At 42.1% G+C, this 20,983-nt stretch overlaps 1 protein-coding gene across 5 annotated transcripts in view; it reads right to left on the bottom strand.

Annotated features, from left to right (window-relative positions):
* Positions 1-20,983, bottom strand: part of LOC120945566 (complement factor H-like) — a 129,766-nt gene that overhangs the window by 67,960 nt on the left and 40,823 nt on the right. For 4 of the 5 annotated variants that reach the window (XM_040359825.1, XM_040359826.1, XM_040359821.1 and 1 more), the window contains exons 4-6: positions 11,966-12,042; positions 9,214-9,399; positions 6,951-7,136 (exon numbers count right to left, since the gene is read on the bottom strand). In XM_040359825.1, coding sequence (XP_040215759.1) covers positions 6,951-7,136; positions 9,214-9,399; positions 11,966-12,042 — 449 coding nt within the window. The remainder of the gene's footprint in view (positions 1-6,950; positions 7,137-9,213; positions 9,400-11,965; positions 12,043-20,983) is intronic. The other variant, XM_040359823.1, reaches the window with a different exon arrangement.

Below are 20,983 nucleotides of genomic sequence, written 5' to 3'. Positions count from 1 at the left end.
GGCAGCACAATGTCTTGGGCCGGCACTGGTGGAAGTCATCCAGAAATTCCAGAGCACAGCAGAGCTAGGACAGAAGCCAATGTTTTAGTGAGGCCAAAAGTAAGAGATACAATTTATTAATGTTGTGTACTTACAGCAAAATGCAGGTGAGTTGATATAGAGGGAAGATGGGGATGTGCAAGTAAACAACCAGACAACCTTGATGGTCACAGAGGCAAGTTGTTCCCCTGACTAAAGGGAAGTGATAGCTGACTTGGCAAACTCCATGAGGAATTTTTGAATCCATTGAGAATCTTTGAATCCAGAATGGGGGAATACCTCCCTTAACAGTTTAGAATAAAACCCCTGTAACCCTTCCTTTTCTGGAAATTACACACTGTGAGAAGAGCTGTTCAAGCGCAGCATACAATCCTTCCACTTTTATGGTGGAGACAGCAAGTTTGACAGCATGAAGCAGGGTGGAGGCAAGCACCGGAACTACAAAATTACAGTTTCTATTGCAGGTAAATTCAAAAGCTTTGCTGGTTTTGTCTCTCCTAAGGCCGGCATTCTCTAAAAGGGTGAGGCCCCGTACACACGGCCGAGGAACTCGACGTGCTTGGCACGTCGAGTTCCTCGTCGAGTTCTGGGATGAAGCCGCCGAGGAGCTCGGCGGGACGCCTTCTCCCATAGAACAACGAGAAAATAGAGAACATGTTCTCTATTTTCTCGTCGAGCTCCTCGGCGGCTCCATCGAGCCAAAACTGTACAGACGACAGAGTTTCTCGGCAGAATCCGGGTTTTGACCGAGTTTCTCGGTGAATTCTGCCGAGAAACTCTGTCGTGTGTACGGGGCCTAAGTCTATATTTATGGCCAGACAAGCTGCTCTAGCAATATTCTATTTGTCATAATGTTGTGACCAAAGCCTAGAGGCAATAATATTGTATTGTTTGTTAAATGATTCTTCAGTAGAGCAGTTCCGTCTGGCCCTGGTAAACTCCCCTATCAGAATAGATAGCTTGGTGTGTGTGGGAGGACACTGGAAGCCAGAAGTAACGAATTTCCTGTACACTCCTTGTGATATGTATGGGTTGTAACGGTACCCTGAACAGCATCACCCATCAATGTTATATCTCAAATGTTAATAGTGTCATTATGACTGTCAAAGTTGAATTCCAGATTAAGGGGATTATTGTTAACCCAGGACACAAAGGAAGCACAATCTAGAGAGGAGTTGTCCCAAACCATGAGCAGGTCGTCTATGTATAGACCGTGCCATAGGATAGAACCCATAGTTGGGTTGGCGTCAGAGAAGAGGAACCTCTCCTCCCACCAACCCATGTACATGTTTGCCAAGAAAGGTGAAAAACTAGCTCTCATCGAGGCCCACCTGCACTGCAAGTAGAAACATTTGTTTTGCTGTCTGTGCATCTGTTCAGAAGATTTCACCTCACTTTCTGTCCCAATGACAAATGTATTTTTTTTGAAAATGTGGGTTTTTAGTGAAACAAGGATTGGTAATAAAGCATCAGTGGACAGGAGACACCTCTTACAGAAGAGAATTTCCCTTCCTAGGGGTAGATTTCCTCTCGCTTCCTGTTGTCTCCTTCTGTTTGCACGTAGGAGTCGTTTGTAAGTTGGATGTTTGAAAGTAGGGGCTTGCCGTATATACTCTGCAGAAATTTGGCCCTTAGGTGTTGGTGTTGCCACAACACTGTAAGCCCTCACAGTTACTCTTGGTGGGCGCTAGAACACCCTGCTGTGAACTATTATATCAAGAATATAATTACATGGCATTGTTGAACAGTGGTAGAAAAATTGGGCCTTTGGTGCTGGTGCCACAACACTGTAAGTCCTCACAGTTACTCTCGGTGGGAGCAGGAATGGGCCGTGCTGTTAAATATTAGATCAAGAATTGTAATTACATGCCCCTGTTGAACAGGGGCAGAAAAGTTGGGCCTTTGTTGGTGGTGGTGCTGGTGCCATAACACTGTACCTGTGGTATTAATATGAGAACACCAGCAATTGTATTAACGTAGCTCCAGGTGCACACTGTTGAGAGGAGACAGTTCACCAAGTGAAAATACTTGCTGATCAATGCCTGTGGTGTTAATATAAGAACACCAGCAATTGTTTTAACGTAGCTTTAGGTGCACACTGGGCAGGGATCACAGTACACTAAATGAAAATACTTGCTGATCACTGCCTGTGGTATTAATATGAGAACACCAGGAATTGTATTCACGTAGCTTTAGGTGCACACTGTGCAAAGGACAAAGTACACTACGTGAAAATACTGCAGCTAGCACAATCACCTGCCTGCCTGTCAGTATATTAGGAAGAGCATACAGGAATGGATCTAGCTAAACTCAACACAATGTATAAATATATATACACACACAACACCTGGGAGGCATATATATCCTCTACACACTGTAACTGTAACTGACTCACCTGCCTGCCTGCTCTATCTAACTCAATTGAAATGACACTGTCTCTCTCTCTCTGTCTCTATCTTTAACCACCGCCACAACACACTACACAAGGCCGACTTCCAGGCGGCTTTATATAGTGTGGGGCGTGTACTAAATTCCCTGAGGCATAATTGGCCAAAGCCACCCTGGCTTTGGGCAATTATGGCTCTCCATTTTTTGCGCGCTGTGATTGGCCAAAGCATGCGGGTCATAGTGCATGCTTGGCCAATCATCAGCCAGCAATGCACTGCGATGCCAGCCCATAACGTTCGCAATTCGACGAACGAGCGAACATACAATGTTCGAGTCGAACACGAAGCTCATCCCTAAAAGTGAGGTGGAATCTTCTTTATAGGGGCACAGACAGCAAAACAAATGTTACAGGGGTGATAACTCTTCCCTGTGTTATCCAAAAAACTTTAAAAAATATTTTTTGGCTGGGGCTACACTTAAAAAATGTGCCTGTTCCAAATTACAAACAGATTCAACTTAAGAACAAACCTACAGTCCCTATCTTGTTTGTAACCCGGGAAATGCCTGTATACTGCTGTTCAGAGTATATAGGGCCTGGGGGCCCCACGCTTTTTTTTTATTTGGGTGTGGGGTTCCCCTAATATCTATACCAGACCCAAAGGGTCTGGTAATGGCTGGGGGGGACCCAATGCCGTTTTTCTTAATGATTTTCATCTATATTGCCGGGACCCAACATTACATTACAGCTGCAAGCAGTTTTAAATGACTTTTATTCATTTAGAAATGTCATTTTGCTGCAGGAACTGTTCTAAACACGGGAAAAATGCACCACTAAACAGGCATACTATAGTCACCCCACAGGCATGATATTTAAAGGAATATTTCACTTTCATTGTTTCAGTTTAAGCATTATTAAAATCACTATTCCCTGAAAAAATTGTCGTTTTTAAAACTTTGTGTTGCATTGATACATGGCAGGACCCGGGTCCCCAAACACTTTTTATGACAATAACTTGCATATTAGCCTTTAAAATTAGCACTTTTGATTTTTCACGTTCCGGTCCCATAGACTTTAACGGTGTTTCTCACAAACTTTTTGTCAGTTCGCATGTTCTGCCCCAAACGGAACCGGGGGGTGTTTGGCTCATCCCTATTAAATACCTTGGAATTCTATAAAGTCTGCGGTTGGTGGGGAACACCTCAACTAGTGATGTAAGAAAAATACCTTGCAAACTTAAAGCTTACTGCTGGTGAGTGGGGACCCAGGAGGCGTGCACAGAGTGGCACCATTATCTTCACAAGCAGAAGTGGACGCCATTTATTGCACTAAAGGACTTTATTTCATTGCACTTTGATTGCACTTTATATGTTTGCACAAGCACTTTTATATTTGTATTAATTATTGTTTATTTACTTATTTGTATATTTAGGAGCAGCACTGAGTTTAATCATTTTTGGATCAATACAATGAAGATACTTGGATTAAAACTTTGAACTACTGTATATGGCCCGGATTCACAGACACTGGCGCATATTTATGCCGCCGTAGCGTATCTTCTTTACGCTATGCCGACACAGTGCAGAGAGGCAAGCACTGGATTCACAAAGCACTTCCTCCCAAATCTGCGCTGGGTTTCTCAGGCGTAAGTCGTTGTAAGTGGAAGTGGGTGTGAGCCATGCTAATGAGGCGTGACCCCATGCAAATCATGGGCCGAGCACCAGACAGATACATATCGCCAACTGCGCATGCGCCGTCCCGTGGACGCATCCCAGTGTGCATGCTCACAAATACGCCGGATCACTGCCTACGGCGTGAACGTAACCTACGCTTAGTCATATTCACGTCCTACGTAAACTATGTAAAATACGTTGGCTTGTGTTCCCTGGTGCAGCCCTTTGCATGGATGCTGCTGAGTTACACCTCCTTTATGGGGCATAACTGTACGCCGGACGTATGACTTAACGCACACTGTGTCGGCGTATCTCCCTCATTTGCATATGTGACTAGAAAATCAATGGGAGCGCCAAATACGTCCAGCGTAAATATGCGCCCCCCCTTTCCCCCGGCGTAGGCAAGTTACATCGGTCGGATGAAGCCTATTTTCAGGCGTATCTAGTTTTGTGGGCACGGCGCACAGATACGATGGCGCATAATTGCACTTACGCAGCGTATCTCGAGATACGTCGGCGTAAGTGCTTTGTGAATCCGGGCCAATATGTGTATATCAGACCTGTGAGTTCTGTATGAAAACTGGAGGACAGAAACATGAAGGGCCAGATTCACAGAAGAGATACGACGGCGTATCTCCTGATACGCCGTCGTATCTCTGAGTGTATCTATGCGACTGATTCATAGAATCAGTTACGCATAGATAGCCCTAAGATCCGACAGGTGTAATTGACTTACACCGTCGGATCTTAGGATGCAATACTTCGGCCGCCACTGGGTGGAGTTTGCGTTGTTTTCCAGCGTCGGGTATGCAAATTAGGTTTTACGGCGATCCACAAAGGTTTTTGCGTTCGTTACGTCGTCGCTAGTAATTTTTCCCGTCGCAAAGTTAAGCCTGCTTTAACATGGCTTAACTTTAGATGAGCCATGTTAAAGTATGGCCGGCGTTCCCGGGTCGAATTTCAAATTTTTTTTTGTGCGTAAGAAGTCCGGGAATACGAAAATACGTTACGCACGTCGCCGTTCAAAAAAATTACGTCACTTCGCGCAAAGCACGGCGGGAATTTCAAAACGGAGCATGCGCAGTACGTCCGGCGCGGGAGCGCGCCTAATTTAAATGGTACACGCCCCATTTGAATTAGGCGGGCTTGCGTCGGACGCCTTTACGCTACACCGCCGTAAGTTTACACGCAAGTGCTTGGTGAATCAGGCACTTGCGCTGAAAACTTGCGGCGGTGTAACGTATAGACGATACGTTACGCCGCCGCAAATTTATGTGAATCTGGCCCGAAGTGTTTTGCTTGTAGCCAAAAAAGTCAAAATGTAATTTCCCTATTAAAATTTCTCATAATTTTTCCTCTTTAAACGGCAGTCATCTAGCCAGCTAGTTATGATTTGTGACCAGAACTAGTGCTCCCATTGGAAAAATGTCTGCTTTATTTCTGATGACAGCCCAAAATGTGGGATTTTCTTTCACTTTCACACTTGGTAATAATGGTAAACAGGACAAATAGGGAGGTTGAATCTCCCAAATGGGGCACAGACAGCAATACAAGTCTGACAGGTGTTCAAATCCCTCTTCATCCAATCCAAAATTTAAAAAAAATATGTCCAATGCCGCGTACACACGATTGGAAATTCCGACAACAAATGTCCGATGTGAGCTTTTTGTCGGAAATTCCGACCATGTGTAGGCTCCATCGGACATTTGCTGTCCGAATTTCCGACCACAAAAATTTGAGAGCTAGTTCTCAAATTTTCCGACAAGAAAAGTTCTTGTCGGAAATTTCGTTCCGACGCACAAAAAAAACATGCATGCTCAGAATCAAGCAGAAGAGTCGAACTGCCTATTGAACTTCATTGATCTTGGCTCGTTGTACGTCTTGTACGTCACCGCGTTCTTGACGCTCGTAATTTCCGACAAGATTTGTGTGACCGTGTGTATGCAACACAAGTTTGAGACAACATTCCATCGGAAAAAAATCCACGATTTTGTTGTCGGAATTTCCGATCGTGTGTATTACACTTTAATGTGGGTATTGGATAGAGCAGGTAATGGTTGAAACCCCCAACATGTTGTTTGGTTATTTTTTGCTGTCATTGTAGGGGAAAGTTCCACTCACTTCTTGGCCTATGGATGCAAGGGGAACTGGGAAGAAATCTGGCACAAAAATGTGGGTATCTCCCCAGTGGAGCACACATATCAGTAGAACCTGACAAAGGTTTTCCCACTCCCCCTTCCTGATTATCCAAAAACAAAAAAATGCATTTACATATACTTCAAGTTCAAGAAGGCCAATGCATCAATTCTTGAGAGAGCTAACATTGATCTGTAATGCTGTACACCTCAAAATGGCCACTGATGAAAGTACTCCCTGTCATGTTTTCCACTGTGCACACCAAGGGCCCTTTCACGTCGATACGTTTTTCTTGTGTTTTTTTTTATTTGCAAGAAAAAAGTTTACCTTTTAATCCTATGGGACTTTTAACACCACTGCATTATAGGTGCAGTGCGTTTTGAAAAGTCCTGTATGCTGCATCTTTGGTGCGGTTTAAAAAAAAAAAACACACCAAAAAGCAGCTTCCCATTGAAATGAATGGAAATTATGTCAAAATCGCTGTAAAAACACCCTGCGATTTAGCATTTTTGGTGCATTTTGAGTCACAAGTTTAGGCAACCCAAAAACGCACCAGAAATGCACAGCAAGCATAAACACCAGAAACACAGAAAAATTGCAGTTAAAACCTATATGCGTTTTTACCACAATTTTGCTACAGAGCAGTGTGAAAGTACCTTTATTGTGTTTATTTGTAAATATCTGAATAGGAAACAATTACAGCTTTTCTTACACACCTTTGCATGTTGGTAGATCTATATTCCAAGTTCCATCGGATGTGCAGTGAATCTGAGATGGCCCATTAAGTTTCTTATTTGGATTTTTGCACTCTAGGTTTATTACATGACCTGTTGTATATTCTTCATCAGGCATGGTGGACAAAACTCTTAGACTGTCATCCACCACTGGGGGGCATCTATTGGCTGTAAAAAATATAAGAAAGATGTGAGTATAATTGCAAACATTTACACACTTTGAAAATATGTTAAGCTTAAAGTGCAGTTCCTGCCAATTTTTTTAAAGTCAGCAGCTACAAATACTGCAGCTACTGACTTACTGGCTACTCACTTACCTGTCCAGGGCACACGCAATGTCCTCACCTGAAGCCGACCTGTCCCTCGTTCCCTGGGTGGAGGTGCTGGCATCTTTAGTAAGGGAAGCAGGAAGTGAAGCCTTGTGGCTTCACAGCCCATTTCCCTACTGCGAATGCACGAGTCGTGCTGCATGTTCTGAGTGGTACCAGCTGTCTTCTGGGACCTGTGTGTCTCCCAGAAGACAGCGGGGGGATAAAGGTGGGGCCGGAGATGGCGTAACTGCGGCGATCTTTTGCCAGAAGTGGGAGAAAATACCTGTATTAGACAGGTATCTGCTCCCCCCTCCTCCCTGAAAGGTGCCAAATGTGTCCCCGAAGGGGGGGGGGGATCTGGACAGCTGAAGTTCCATTTTTGGGTGGAACTCTGCTTTAAGTAAAGAACTTCTATTGATACGATTTATTTTTGCATTTATTTTTGTTTTATAGCATGGAACTCATATTGCATTCATGATTGCACTATACTGAAGTTCATATGTACATAAGGAACTGGAATATAAGCAGCACTCTGCAGAAATGTAAGGTACCTTCAGCATCCTGATTTTTCTTTTAACACTGGGGGGGGGGGGGGGGGGGAATGACCAACACAGTGAATACTTTTCTTCAGACAGGCAGGTACCCAAAAATGCCATTATTATTTCCTCTAGTGCTCAACCAGTTGATTATCACATCACTTTCTGAATGCAGAGGGAAAGCCAATCACTGACAGCAGAGGATTGTGGGACACATAGTCCAGTAACCTGAGGTTTCCATAGACTATATACTGTTTGAAACTACAAGCTCCAGAGTTCTGAAAGACCAAAGGAATTCTGGACAAGCAGATAAATTGGACTGTCCTGGGTGAGCTCGCTTTTTGGGGACACAGGCCTTAGATCTGCAGGAGGAGGAGACTGTCGCTCAGGGTGCTGTTGGTGGGCACAGTAGCCTAGGCAGGGCTGGGCCCTCTTGACCCAAAGGCTGCATCACTGCCACTGCATCCACAGCACTGCTGCTTGGGACCACATCCCTGCACACCCTGAGGTCATTGCGAGCTTCTGAGTCCACAGGTGGCCAGTCAGGCACCTCACAACTTACTGTGGACATTCAAGAGCCTGTGCTGGGACTTCTTGCCTCAGCAAATACATATATTGGCTGAATTGGTGAGTGGGCAGAAGCCCATCTTATCTCTAACACTGTTTCATGGACACTGCATGCAGACACCTTTACCCCTGACCAATTAGCTGGGAAAATATAATATATTTTCCATTCAGCCTCATTAAATTGTCTTTTTCTTGTAACATATCTGGACCCCACCACAGTTCGCAGAAGATTAAAGAGGAAGTAAACCCTCTTAAAAAAACACCCTGCAAGGCAAAGGCATAATGAGCTAGTATGCATAGCATACTAGCTCATTATGAAGTACTTACCTGAGATCGAAGCCCACGCAGCGGTGCTCGGACACCTCCTCCCTCTGCGGCATTTGTCCAGGACTCACTTCTGCATGCGCGCGGGTGCCGCCACTCACGACTTCAAGCATGCACCATAGACATCCTTTGCAAATATCTCCTAAACCGTATACAGTAGGTTTAGGAGATATTTGTTGCACCTACAGGTGAGCTTTAATCTAGGCTTACCTGTAGGTTAAACTGGTCTGTAAGGGTTTACAACCACTTTAAGGATACCCACATCTCAAGGACCTTCTTTTTTTTCAAAAGAGACACTTCTTAGGCCCCGTACACACGACCGGATCTATCCGCTGGGATTGATCCGCGAATAAGTCCGTCCGATCCCATCCCTCGCATGCGTCGTATTGATTCGACGCATGCGTGGAAGTATTTACCTTCCAGGGTCGCGCACGTCGCCACGTCATCGTCGCGGCGACGGCGCGGCCACGTCACCGCAGATGTATTCCGCGGGGATTTTGATCTGACCTTTGCATGTTGGTGGATCTACATTCCAAGTTCCATCGGATGTGCAGTGAATCTGAGATGGCCCATTAAGTTTCCTATTTGGATTTTTGCACTCCAGGTTTATTACATGACCTGCTGTATATTCTTCATCATGTACGGTGGACAGAACTCTTACACTGTCATCCACCACAGGGGGACATAGTTTGGCTGTAAAAAATATAAGGAAGATGTAAGTATACGTGCAAACCTTTACACAATTTTGAAACAATGTTAAGCTTAAACTGTTACTAAACCATGCTTGCTATACTTACTGTGGAAACCTAAGGGGTTAATCCTGTGCATTGTGTAAAAAGGCTGTTTCATGCTGTCTTCTCTGATCATCTCTTTCTTTTACTAACCCCAATCCATCTGGTGATAGAACAGAGCCTTGGGGGCACATGCTCAGTTTGGTGTGTATTGCTAGATAGTTTTATGTTTCTTTGGAGGGTGCATGTGATCAGCACAGGGCCAATTAGCACTGTCTATACAGAAGTCAGGGGTCATGCAGCCTCCGAGGACAGTCAGAGTAGAATGAAAACTCCTCCCACAAGCTTTAACGAGACACTGATAGAAGTCACAGGACTGCTATATACTGCTGATTAGAAAACGTGTTTAGCAGTTTATATTTACAAAAATAATTGCATTTCCATGTTCTGGGTACTGTGGGAGACCAGATATAGTGAATGCAGGGTCTTGTATTTAGTAACACTTTAAAGCGGGGGTTTACCCCCCAAAAAAATGTTAACATTAGGTTCAGGCGAGTTGTTAGAAGCACAATCGGGTGTTTTTTTTTAAATCGTTGCTGTACATACCATTTTATAGATATATGTTCTCCGCGGCTTCCGGGTATAATCTGCAGGACTGGGCGTTCCTAATTGATTGACATGTTTCCGACCGTCGCATACAGCGCGTCACGAGTTGCCGAAAGAAGCCGAACGTCGGTGCGCAGGCGCCTTATAGAGCCGACTCGCAGTCCGGCTTCTTTCGGCAACTTGTAACGCGTTGTAGACTGTGCTTCTAACAACTCGCCTGAATCTAATGTTAACATTTTTTTTTGGTTGAACCCCCGCTTTAACTAGTTGCCGACCAGCCGCCGTCGTTTTACGGCGGCAGGTCGGCTCCCCTGCGCGAGAGCACGTAGCTCGCCCCCGACTCCCGTGCGCGTGCCCGGCTCCCGGTCCTGTCAGGGAGAGAAATGGTGATCTTCTGTTCATACAGCATGTTTTATAGCATGGAACCTCCATTTAATAATGACTGTAGTAGTGTTAAGTTCATATGTACTGTAGCACCTTGGTATTTAGGCAGGGTTGCTAGTAAATTTAGTTTCCCAGCAGTAGTTGCCCTGGTAAATTGTTAGTAGATACACTGATTCCTCTCTAGTTCTGGACTTGCTGCACCTTCTCTCTTTTGTAGCTAAGTGGCGTAAAGTCCTAGACTGATCAAATGCGTAGGGTGGGACTACGGCCAATTATGTCACTTCCGCTCCATGGAACACTGTGGAACATATGCTCACACCCAGTAGGAAGTGGGTGGAGCAGCGCTCCTATACAGAAACTAGGCTGATTGATCCTGGTGCTGGGTGGGCACCATGTACAGTAAATGTGAGTTTTTACCTATGTATTTTATTACTTTTCAATAAACATTACTGCATTATGGAAGTCCCTTTATTGTTTTCTTTTCTCTTGGGAGTAATAAGTGAAAAGAAATGGAGTTGACTTGGTAATGGTTTATGAGCCTGGCTGGAAGGAAACATTTCACCAAGATCCTTGTTGATGCTGGGGTGTGGAGGAGCAAGTGGATTACTAATAAGGAGAGTGGGTGTTTAAATCTTAAAGCATTGTTGTGGTCTCCTTATATGCCTAAGGCCTCGTACAGACGAGGGGACAGTCTGCTGAAAACGGTCCGCTGGACCGTTTTCAGCGGACATGTCCCCTCGGAGATTTCTGTCTGATGGTTGTACACACCATCAGACAGAAATTCGCGCGGACAGACAGCGCGGTGACGTGTCCGCGCCGTTGCCGCGACGATGACGTGGCGACGTGCGCGACGCTGGAAGGTCAATGCTTCCACGCGTGCGTCAAAGTCATTCGACGCATGCGAGGGATGGCGGCCGCTCGGACATGTACGGTAAGCCTGTACAGACGACCGAACATTTCTGCTGAAACTGGTCCGCGGACCAGTTTCAGCAGACATGTTCGGTCGTGTGTACGGGGCCTAAGAGGTTACAATGCATTTGTTGAGTGAGCACTTACAAGGGGAATAGGGAAAATACACTGAAGAGCACTTGTGTATTGAGTATGAAGTGGTGCACAGCAACACTTGAATTCTGCACCAATAGAAATGTTATATGAAGAGCTTTTTTTTTTTTTTCTTGAATCACTGTGTAGAAGTTACAGCACGGATACATAGATTTGGTCATTGAAAACATACCATACTTTGTGAGTTGAGCACTTTCAAGATTATGCTGTATGAATGTCACATATTTATGATTATTATGTTTAAATGCAGAGGATTAAGATGTACATTTGCAAACATCTTTGAAATTTTTTTCTTACAAAGTTTTTTGTTTATGAAGTGTTTTTTTTTTTGGATTAATATACTAGCATTGCACCCTGATTTTATGTGTTGAGTTTTTACAATGAAAAAATCTTGAACATAATTTTACTAGTGTATAGCTAGCATTAGACTTTGATCCAGTTATGTTGAATTGTAGTGTAAAAAAACGTATCATTACCTTCACAATGAGGAAGGTCTCTTGACCAACCATCCGCTGTGCACTCAATAGAGTTATATTTGCTAATCATTTGATACCTAAGGAATAGAAATATATACATTCAGAAGCACAAAATATAACATATTTTTTTTAAATAATGAAGTCAATAATGACAGACAGGTAAAAAAACATTCTTACGTAATAAGTTAATTCATATTCATTATTCTATACGGACAGGGCCGCCGTCAGGGGGGTACAGGCAGTACACCAGTAAGGGGCCCGGAGGTCCCCAGGGGCCCGGATGGCAACCCCCTTTAAAAAAAAAATTTTTTTTTTTTTTTTAGGGGTCCGGGGGTCCCCAGGGGCCCGGAGGCCCACATGGCCCCAGATTGCAACCCCCCTTTTTTTATTTATTTTTTATAAAAAATATATTTTTTTAAAATATATTTTTATTTTGTTTTTTTATTAAAGGGACAATTTTTTTTTGTTTTTTAGAGGTCCGGAGGTCCCTAGGGGCCCGGATGACAACCCCCCTTTTTTTCATATTTTTTTATAAAAAAATTTTTTATATATTCTTTTTATTTTTAATTTCAGGCAGCAGCACCCCCCCCCCCCCCGGTTCTCTGCTCCATGCCTCCATGGGGCCCATGCCTGAAGCTGTGTAAGGGGCCCCATAATTCCTGATGGCTGCCCTGTATACGGACATGCCATTCTTACCAGCTACTTGACCATTACCTGACAAGGATTCAGAGAAAAGGCTAAGGAGCAGTCAAACAGTCCATGACTAGGTTCACATGGGCAGAAGGAAATCGATTGGATTAAACACAGAATAATTGTAATACAAGCCTTTCAAGGTTAATTGCGCTAACTTATATTTATATAAACATTTTACCACGACTGATCCTGTGAACTTGTTACTCAAAAAACAAAAAATATATACATGTGTCTATGGTTGTTAATTAATGTGCAACCAATCAACAAATAATGTGCAATAAATACCAATACAGTGCCCTGTGCCAAACTATAACATATGGATTTCTCAATCCATCAAAAAAATGTGAAATAAATCCCCCCCAAAAAATATAATACTATTACAATCCACAGATTGAATGTGCTCCAAAAAAGCAAGAAAAATGTATTGTATACGAAAAAAATATATAAAAAGTAAAAAGATATATATGTGCTAAGAAAGTCCTTAATAGATAATTTCTTGCAATGATGCCCAGGTATGTTTCCACCTTCACCGCAAATAGTGTTAAACCGTCACCGGATAAAATGGCCACTCACCAGATGGACCCAGAAATCTGCCTTTGGTTCATATGGATAACCACTCCCTCTCTCAGGTGTATCAGCAATCACTCCCAATGCTTTGGCTGTAGTCTTGTTCTATATCCACTCATGTGACATAAAAGACTATCATGGTGTAGTATATCAAATAATTTATTATGATTAAAACATATAGTTATTCGCCTTGGAGCCGGCACTGAGCTGATCCAGCCATAAATAGGAGTATATAAAAGTACGAGTATGTCCTGGTCCACACGTGTGATGCCTCACTTTGTCGCTTGCGTTCCCAGCCTCGGTATACTCAGACTGGACATGACGAGCTGGCAATGGTCCTGCAGCCTCCGTCATTGCCAGCTCGTCATGTATAAAGCCACACTGATAAAAATAGACCAATGAGGAAAGTATAAAGCTACATATAACCGGTTTATAACTAGATGGAGTCTACCAACAGAGAAATGTGTTGTATAGTAATGGTGAATCCAGGAGTGCGGTTATATTGCAGTGAAGAGATATCTTGCTTTACATGTTAGGCACCTTGGTGTGTCAATGCAGTGGCGGCTTTGCGATCCTGAGGGATTCCCTGGAGTATCCGGCATCACCCTTGGCAGCTTTCTCGTTTTGGGGGGGTCGTATATTATTGGCCCTTTACGAACTTGTGGCTAATATTACTATAAATGGGATAACCTACTATTTTAATACTTTTTTTATAATTCCTTTATTTTCCGAGAGTTGTAATTCACAGTTGAACAGAAACATGAAAGGACGAAGCATGGTCAGCATTTAGCATAAACATTGAAAATCTCTCAGTGAAATACGTAGGTCAGTAGACCTATTAAAACACAGTCTGAATATTCAAAAAAATGTATCAAATATGAGAATGCACTACTAGTAACTAAGTAAATGCAACAAATAGAGTAACAATGTGGGAGACTAGACACACCAATTCGTAGATTAAAAGCTGTACAACTGTTTTTAATACAATCATGTATTGTTTGTACCGGGTAGCAGAGCTCCTGGTGGCCAGCTGGGTCCAGAGTGGGAATACGGTAACCAATTTAATGTATAACAGGATATTCAAATTTCTGGAAGAGGACTGCACCCAGAACTGAGCCCAGTAAACAGGAAGGATGGGGATCATGGGGGGGGGGGGGGAGCGAAAGGTGGCATAAGACAGTTGTGGATGGGGAAAAAAAATTAGAAAATGAATTGAGCCTCTCAGATGCAGGAGAAAATGAACTCAGGTGAAGAAAGAGGGGTAGGGACCACCCAGGGAATATGGCCGACCTCAAGGCCCCTTGAAGAGAGCCATCAGTAAAGAAATAAAATGTTGCTCTCCAGGCGGAAGGTCTCCTCTTGGTTATGCAAGGTATAGTTTTATAGAAGAAGACAAAATGTCTTGAACTAGGAGAGATTGGACTTTGTAGGCACAATTCGATAAAATTATTAATGTTTTTAATTAGAAAAATACACAAGCCAAAATGGCCAAAATGGCAAAGGATCGTATGGCGTTTGTTGAAGGGTATGCTTATAGATGGGATTTCCCAACCAGAGGATGTGGTAGAGGTACTCGTAACCACCCACTATCTGGTTTTGGGAACTCAGGGCTTTCTGAAGAAGATTTCGAATCAGACTCATCTCTGTCCTCTTCTTCTCTTTCACAGGCACAACAAAGATCGTCGGCAGCACAAGCGACTTCTCGGTCAGGTAAGAGGGAATATCAAGGTGGTGGGCACCCAATCACACCCAATACCAAAAAGAAACCCATAAATGTGGCTGGGTTTAACCCCACGCAGGGTCACTCACAAGGTGTTCACAATAGGGGTGAAGGGCTACCACAAAATCTAGGCTTATCTCACTTTTCCTATATGGGACCTATAGCAGCCAAAGCGGTTAAACAACTCCAACCGCAAAGTACATCCCAAATAACCCGACTCAATGCAAGTATACCCTCCGAAGTAGGATTGATGGAGTCGGGAATACCAGGACCTTCTGGTACCCCTATCCATCAACCGCGCTCAATGCCCACTCTAAGCAATGATATACACCGAACAACCCATGCTCGTTCAACGCAACTGGAGATCCCTTTAGGGGAGACACTTCTAGGGCATCACCTATGAGGAATTAAGTGTGATCAATCTCACACCATATCCTCTATCTGATGACGAAACAGCAGTTCTCAAACTAGGCTTGAGTTTCTGCCCAAGCACAAATATGGACAAATATGAGGTTATCAAGGACTTGTATCTTTTTGCCAGAAAACTCACCTATAAGCATATCTTTGACCCAGAGAAACAACGGGCAAAAGCAGAGAGAGAACTTTCTGAACCAATAAAAAAATATACCATGAAAGAATTTTGAGCTTTAAAAGACCTAATGTTGTTGCTTGAGGAGAATGAAGATCCTATTGATCATGCTTTGAATGAAGTAATTCAGAATCCCTTACCACGTAAAAAAGATCTTAGTTCCTTTAAACGCAAATCGAACCAATTCCCCGATCTACACACTAACCAGCAAGTTTCAGCATTTCTAATCGCCATGGTCCATGAGATTAAGAATATACCAGTCTCACCGGTATCATCTAATCTGAGTATAGAACACCAAAAAGCATTAAAATCCTTACAGGCCCAACAGGATACAATAATTAAGGCTTCGGATAAAGGCGGTAATATAGTTTTGCTAACTTGTGACCAATACGAACAAATGTGTTTTGATGTTCTTAATAACATTGAGTGGTATAGACCGATCTCCAAAGACATCATCACTCAATTTCACCTAGAATTTAAACTATTACTCTATTCTGCCTTTTCCGAAGCCCTAATCGATCAACAGACATATGACTATCTAAATACAGCCTTTCCACGGGAGGCTATATTTTATGCTATCCCTAAAATCCATAAAAACAAATCCAAACCGCCGGGTAGACCGATTATTTCGGGGATAGGGTCAATTACTGAAAATGCCAGCAGATTGGTAGACTTCTTTTTAATGCCGTATGTACTAAGCCTTCCATCCTATGTCAAAGACACTTCAGACTTATTACGACACCTTGATGGTGTAGCAATACCATCTGACCCTATATTCGTCAGTATTGACGTTGAAGCGTTGTACTCTAGTATACCACATGGTCTGGGTCTTGAGATCATCAAGACTTTTCTCATGAAGGAGGATCATCGCACATGGAAATTTCAAACATTTATTCTCAAATTGTTATCTTTTATTCTCCATCACAACAGCTTTTCCTTCCTAGACTCCCACTACCTCCAGGTACAGGGTGTTGCCATGGGCACCTGTTGCGCACCGGGTATAGTAAAACTTTATTGAGAAAAGCATTTAATAAAGCTCTAAATAGAGACAGATCTTCCTTTATACATTCTCGGAAAAAGGAAAATAATGACCAACAAATTACCAGATTCATCACGAAATATACAACCCAACACCATCAATTACTTAGTTGCCTACATTAACATTGGTACCTTTTGAGTGAAGATGCCACAATAGGCAAATATGTCAAACAAACCCCAGAAATAGTCTTTAGAAAAAGCTCTTCCATCGGCAATAAATTAACAACTAGTCACTATCAAACCAAAATTAACATACCTACCCATGATTCAACTCCGGGCATTTCCAAATGTGGTCAGTGTACTTACTGCCCATGGGTACAAACTGGCAGAAAGTTCTGCCTACCCAATGGGGAAATTTTCAGACCTCGTTTCCAGGCCAGTTGTGACACTGAGGGAGTAATATATTTAATGACCTGCAAATGTGGGGCCTTCTATGTGGGCAAGACGATCCGCAAGTTGAGGAAAAGGATTTATGACCACATCTATTACTCAAAGTATGCGAAGATGCTTACACCTATTAGCCTTCATCTGGGGTTATTTCATAGATTTGACACTACAATGATACAATTTCTAATACTAGAGGTTGTACCACGTGACCCCCGAGGGGGGAATTGGGACAAGCTCATCCTCTAAAGAGAAACTCTATGGATATAGCGCCTAAATGCCACCAAGCCACCTGGGATCAATGAGATGCTATCATACAGACCTTTCCTTTAAAGGATCTGTGTGATGGCATACGGATCCCAGGACTTCCCTATTGGAGTGAACAATAACATCAATTATGTTGAGTACAATTTATCATTACACTATTACTATAATTGATCACCCAATATTACCCACTAAAGGTTAATTTGCTTTTGGGTCTATGACTCTGTCTGGGCTCAGTTTCGGTTCCCTAGTTTGGATTTATTTGGGTTTTTTGATGTATCAAATTTTTGGTCACAGAACTTCAGTTAGTTATTCTCATTTTAAATTTACTGTATCTTATTCTGGTTTCTTTTTTACTTCAATTTATTATTTTTTGCTGCGATTTTTTGATGTCGCTGTGTCTTGCAACATTTAAAATATCATGCTTGGGTTGGCGTATTCGAATATGTCTTTTTCTGTTGAGTTTTTCAATCTGGGGCCAGTTGTGGCCCTAAGTGATGCAACCGCCCACAATGGGCCTTTTCTCTTTTTTCTTTATGTTTGAATATTTGCAGCTGTTTTTTCTGTGCTTAACCATGGTCAGAAATAGCCTTACTATGTAATATATGATTTTCCATATTTATATTTATCAGTTCACATGGTTGTCGTGTGATGGATATAATTGTTATGCATGTGTTTTCATGCGATTCTATGTAAAATGACTGTCATTCTCATTTTAATTATATTTTGATCAATTTGTCTCCAAGTGCAATACCAAACGAAACTGCAATGTGCCTTGTTCACCACATCACCGTGCGCAATCGAGCAAGCTAACTAGTGGCCAGGTAAGCCATCACTGCGTCTGGTCAGATGCTATATGCATACAGACTTTGGACTCAGTGGTGGCAATCAGTAATAGTGTTTCCCCTTTTTGAATTGTACCATCTGGGCAACACTATTCAACACATCCCAGCAACCATCCATCGCTCCAGGGAAGCCGTTTGCGGCTCCCTCGGCGCATGCGCGGGACTCGCGCATGCGCGGTGTGTTCATCCCGGCCAGCCGGATGATTGTCAATCAACCTGACGTCATCCGAGCGGGGTATTTAAATCCAACAGAGTCTGCCTCCATGCAGGTGTCTCTGTTGGATGCTGTGTGGACGGACGTCCAGCGTGGCCGTATGCCGTTTGGCCACCTCATCTTTTCTACAGAAGACTCATCCAGGTATGCAGTGGTGTCCCCCATGCAAGCCCCCAAGCTGTAATCCATTTATTTTGTTTTCCAATTCGAGTGAGCTCCTGACCCTCTAATGGCTCACTACTCTTCTGGTGTTTTTTTTTCTTCCTCTCTCCACCAGTGCAATCTAAATGCTCCTATAGCACCATCTTGTGGCCTCTTTTGAGTTGAGTCACACATCATTAATCCCAGCTTCTAACTGATAGACAACAATTAAGGTAATTTTTCAGTGTCTAAACTTTTGCAACATGGGCTTTTCTATAATGGATGCTCTTTGGCATACTCTATATCACTTTTTACTGCACCATATCTATATATATATATATATATATATATATATATATATATATATATATATATATATATATATATTTTTTTTTCTTTTTTGTGTTATAGATTGTGGCAGTCCTCGCCTTTTCTATACAAGGGGGGAGTTATGTTGGACGCTCCTTTTTCTCTTGTTTTCCATGCTTACGCTCCCGGCTGTTGAGCTGCGTTGTGTCCGTCTAGGCTGTGTTACATTCCTTACAAGGTATTTAACTCATATTTTATTAATATATTTATGCATGAATTTTTCGATAAAAAATATAATAAATGATATAATAATATATATATAAAAAATAGTAACGACAATTAACGTAAACGACTGGTCATCCCCCAGAACATTTGTATGTTAAAAACTATATATTATTTAATTTTTCATTTATGGTTATTATTATCTTTTTCTTATCTTTTTTCATCTTTTAATTATTTCGATTAACTTCTTGTCTTCTCTATCTTCTATAGATACCCCAACTAGTTATATATTGCCCGATGGTGTATGGTGATCGTGCTTGAGGCCTTTAGCATCAGACCCCACCCAAATGGTGGGTTGTCTGACCACGTTTGCATTTGGACGCATTTTGGTATTTTTTTATTTTCTGCAAATTTATTGAGCACCGTTTATCGGTGAGTACTATGGTCACGGATACATGCATTACTAGTCGCTTGGAGGCCTATATGCATAGGCGTTTGTTAACAATAGTGTTGAGCGGAATACGCCATATTCGATTTTGCGATATATCACGAATATATAGCCGAATATTCGTGAAATATTCGCTAAAATCGAATATTCGTGATATTTTATCAAAAAAAATTTTGCTAAATTTCGCTAATGCGAATGCGAAACTGATTGCGAAATTTCGCTAATGCGAATGCGAAATTGATTGCGAAATTTTGAAACATTCAATTTCACCTGCCCTTTGGAAAAAGTGTGGTTTTACGTAATGGACCCTGCAACTAACAAGGTATTAATAAAATAAATACCTTATTATATAGATTTGAGGGTTTACTTTGACCAATTTGTATATTGATTAGTTTAATAAATATTGAATAACCATAGATTTGGAAAATACAAGTAAACCGTTTACGTTGACATCTCTTAAATGTCTTTATGTTAAACAGTTATTATTCTCATTAAAGAGGTGAAATGCAAATGATGACACGGGACAAAAGATGGAAAATTCTTTGAAGATGTGATACACTGGAAAAACGCACAGAAACACTCCACTCTCTCCTATGACAACTGTGGTAGGAGAACTCTGATTGGCTCTGATGCAAAAGAAGGGCGGAGAAAGTATTCGTGAATATTCGGAAATCGAATATTCGCGATTGCGAATATTCGGCAACATAAAAGGATCGCCTCAGCTTAGCTACTCGGCCCAGGGTCTCTAATCATACCAGCAATGCTTTTAGACGTCGATGGAGATCACTAGAATGTGATCTGTTTTAAAAATAAAATTGAAAAAATACAAATATTCGGAATAGCGAATATTGGCCGCGAAATTCGAGTTATTCGCGAATATTCGAATATGCCATATTCGTAACAAATATTCGCAATGCGAATATTCGTGAGCAACACTAGTTAACAATATCTCTGTATTTTGTATATATGCATATCTAATGGCAACACCATATTGTCTTTTAACATTCAGAAGCTCCCGAAGAAGCGACGACGTCGCGAAACATGTCGAGCTGAATCTTTTTAATATTCAAGAACTCACCCAATATCATCCTTTGAAACTACAACGCCACCCAGCGCTTCCAGTGTATCAATTACATCCAGCCCTGTGGCTATCAAGCGGTGCTTTCAGAGAGTGATAGGATTTGGGTTCTTTTGTTATCATTATTTGTTTCCCCTTTTTTGTATCAAGTGCATTTGCTATGTATTTTGTAGTTTTGTATTTTTCTAATTAAAAACATTAATAATTTTATCGAATTGTGCCTACAAAGTCCAATCTCTCCTAGTTCAAGACATTTTGTCTTCTTCTATAAAACTATATACTTAAGGATGTGGCACATACCTACTAGTGGGTGTTTGATTACCACCCTAGGGCAACCGTAATCATAAACATAACTGGTTATGCAAGGTAGCAGTAAGATCCTCCATGTTCCTGAATTCATTAACTTTGGAAAACCAATATAAGGGGATGCATGCTTTGGCCACATTCAGTAACTAAATTGTGAGAGAAGCCTTATATTTCTTGATTGGACAATTTGAGAGATGCAA

Source organism: Rana temporaria, chromosome 7 (genome assembly GCF_905171775.1).
Source record: "Rana temporaria chromosome 7, aRanTem1.1, whole genome shotgun sequence".
Lineage (NCBI taxonomy): Eukaryota > Metazoa > Chordata > Amphibia > Anura > Ranidae > Rana > Rana temporaria.
This window is presented reverse-complemented; position numbering and strand designations above follow the sequence as displayed.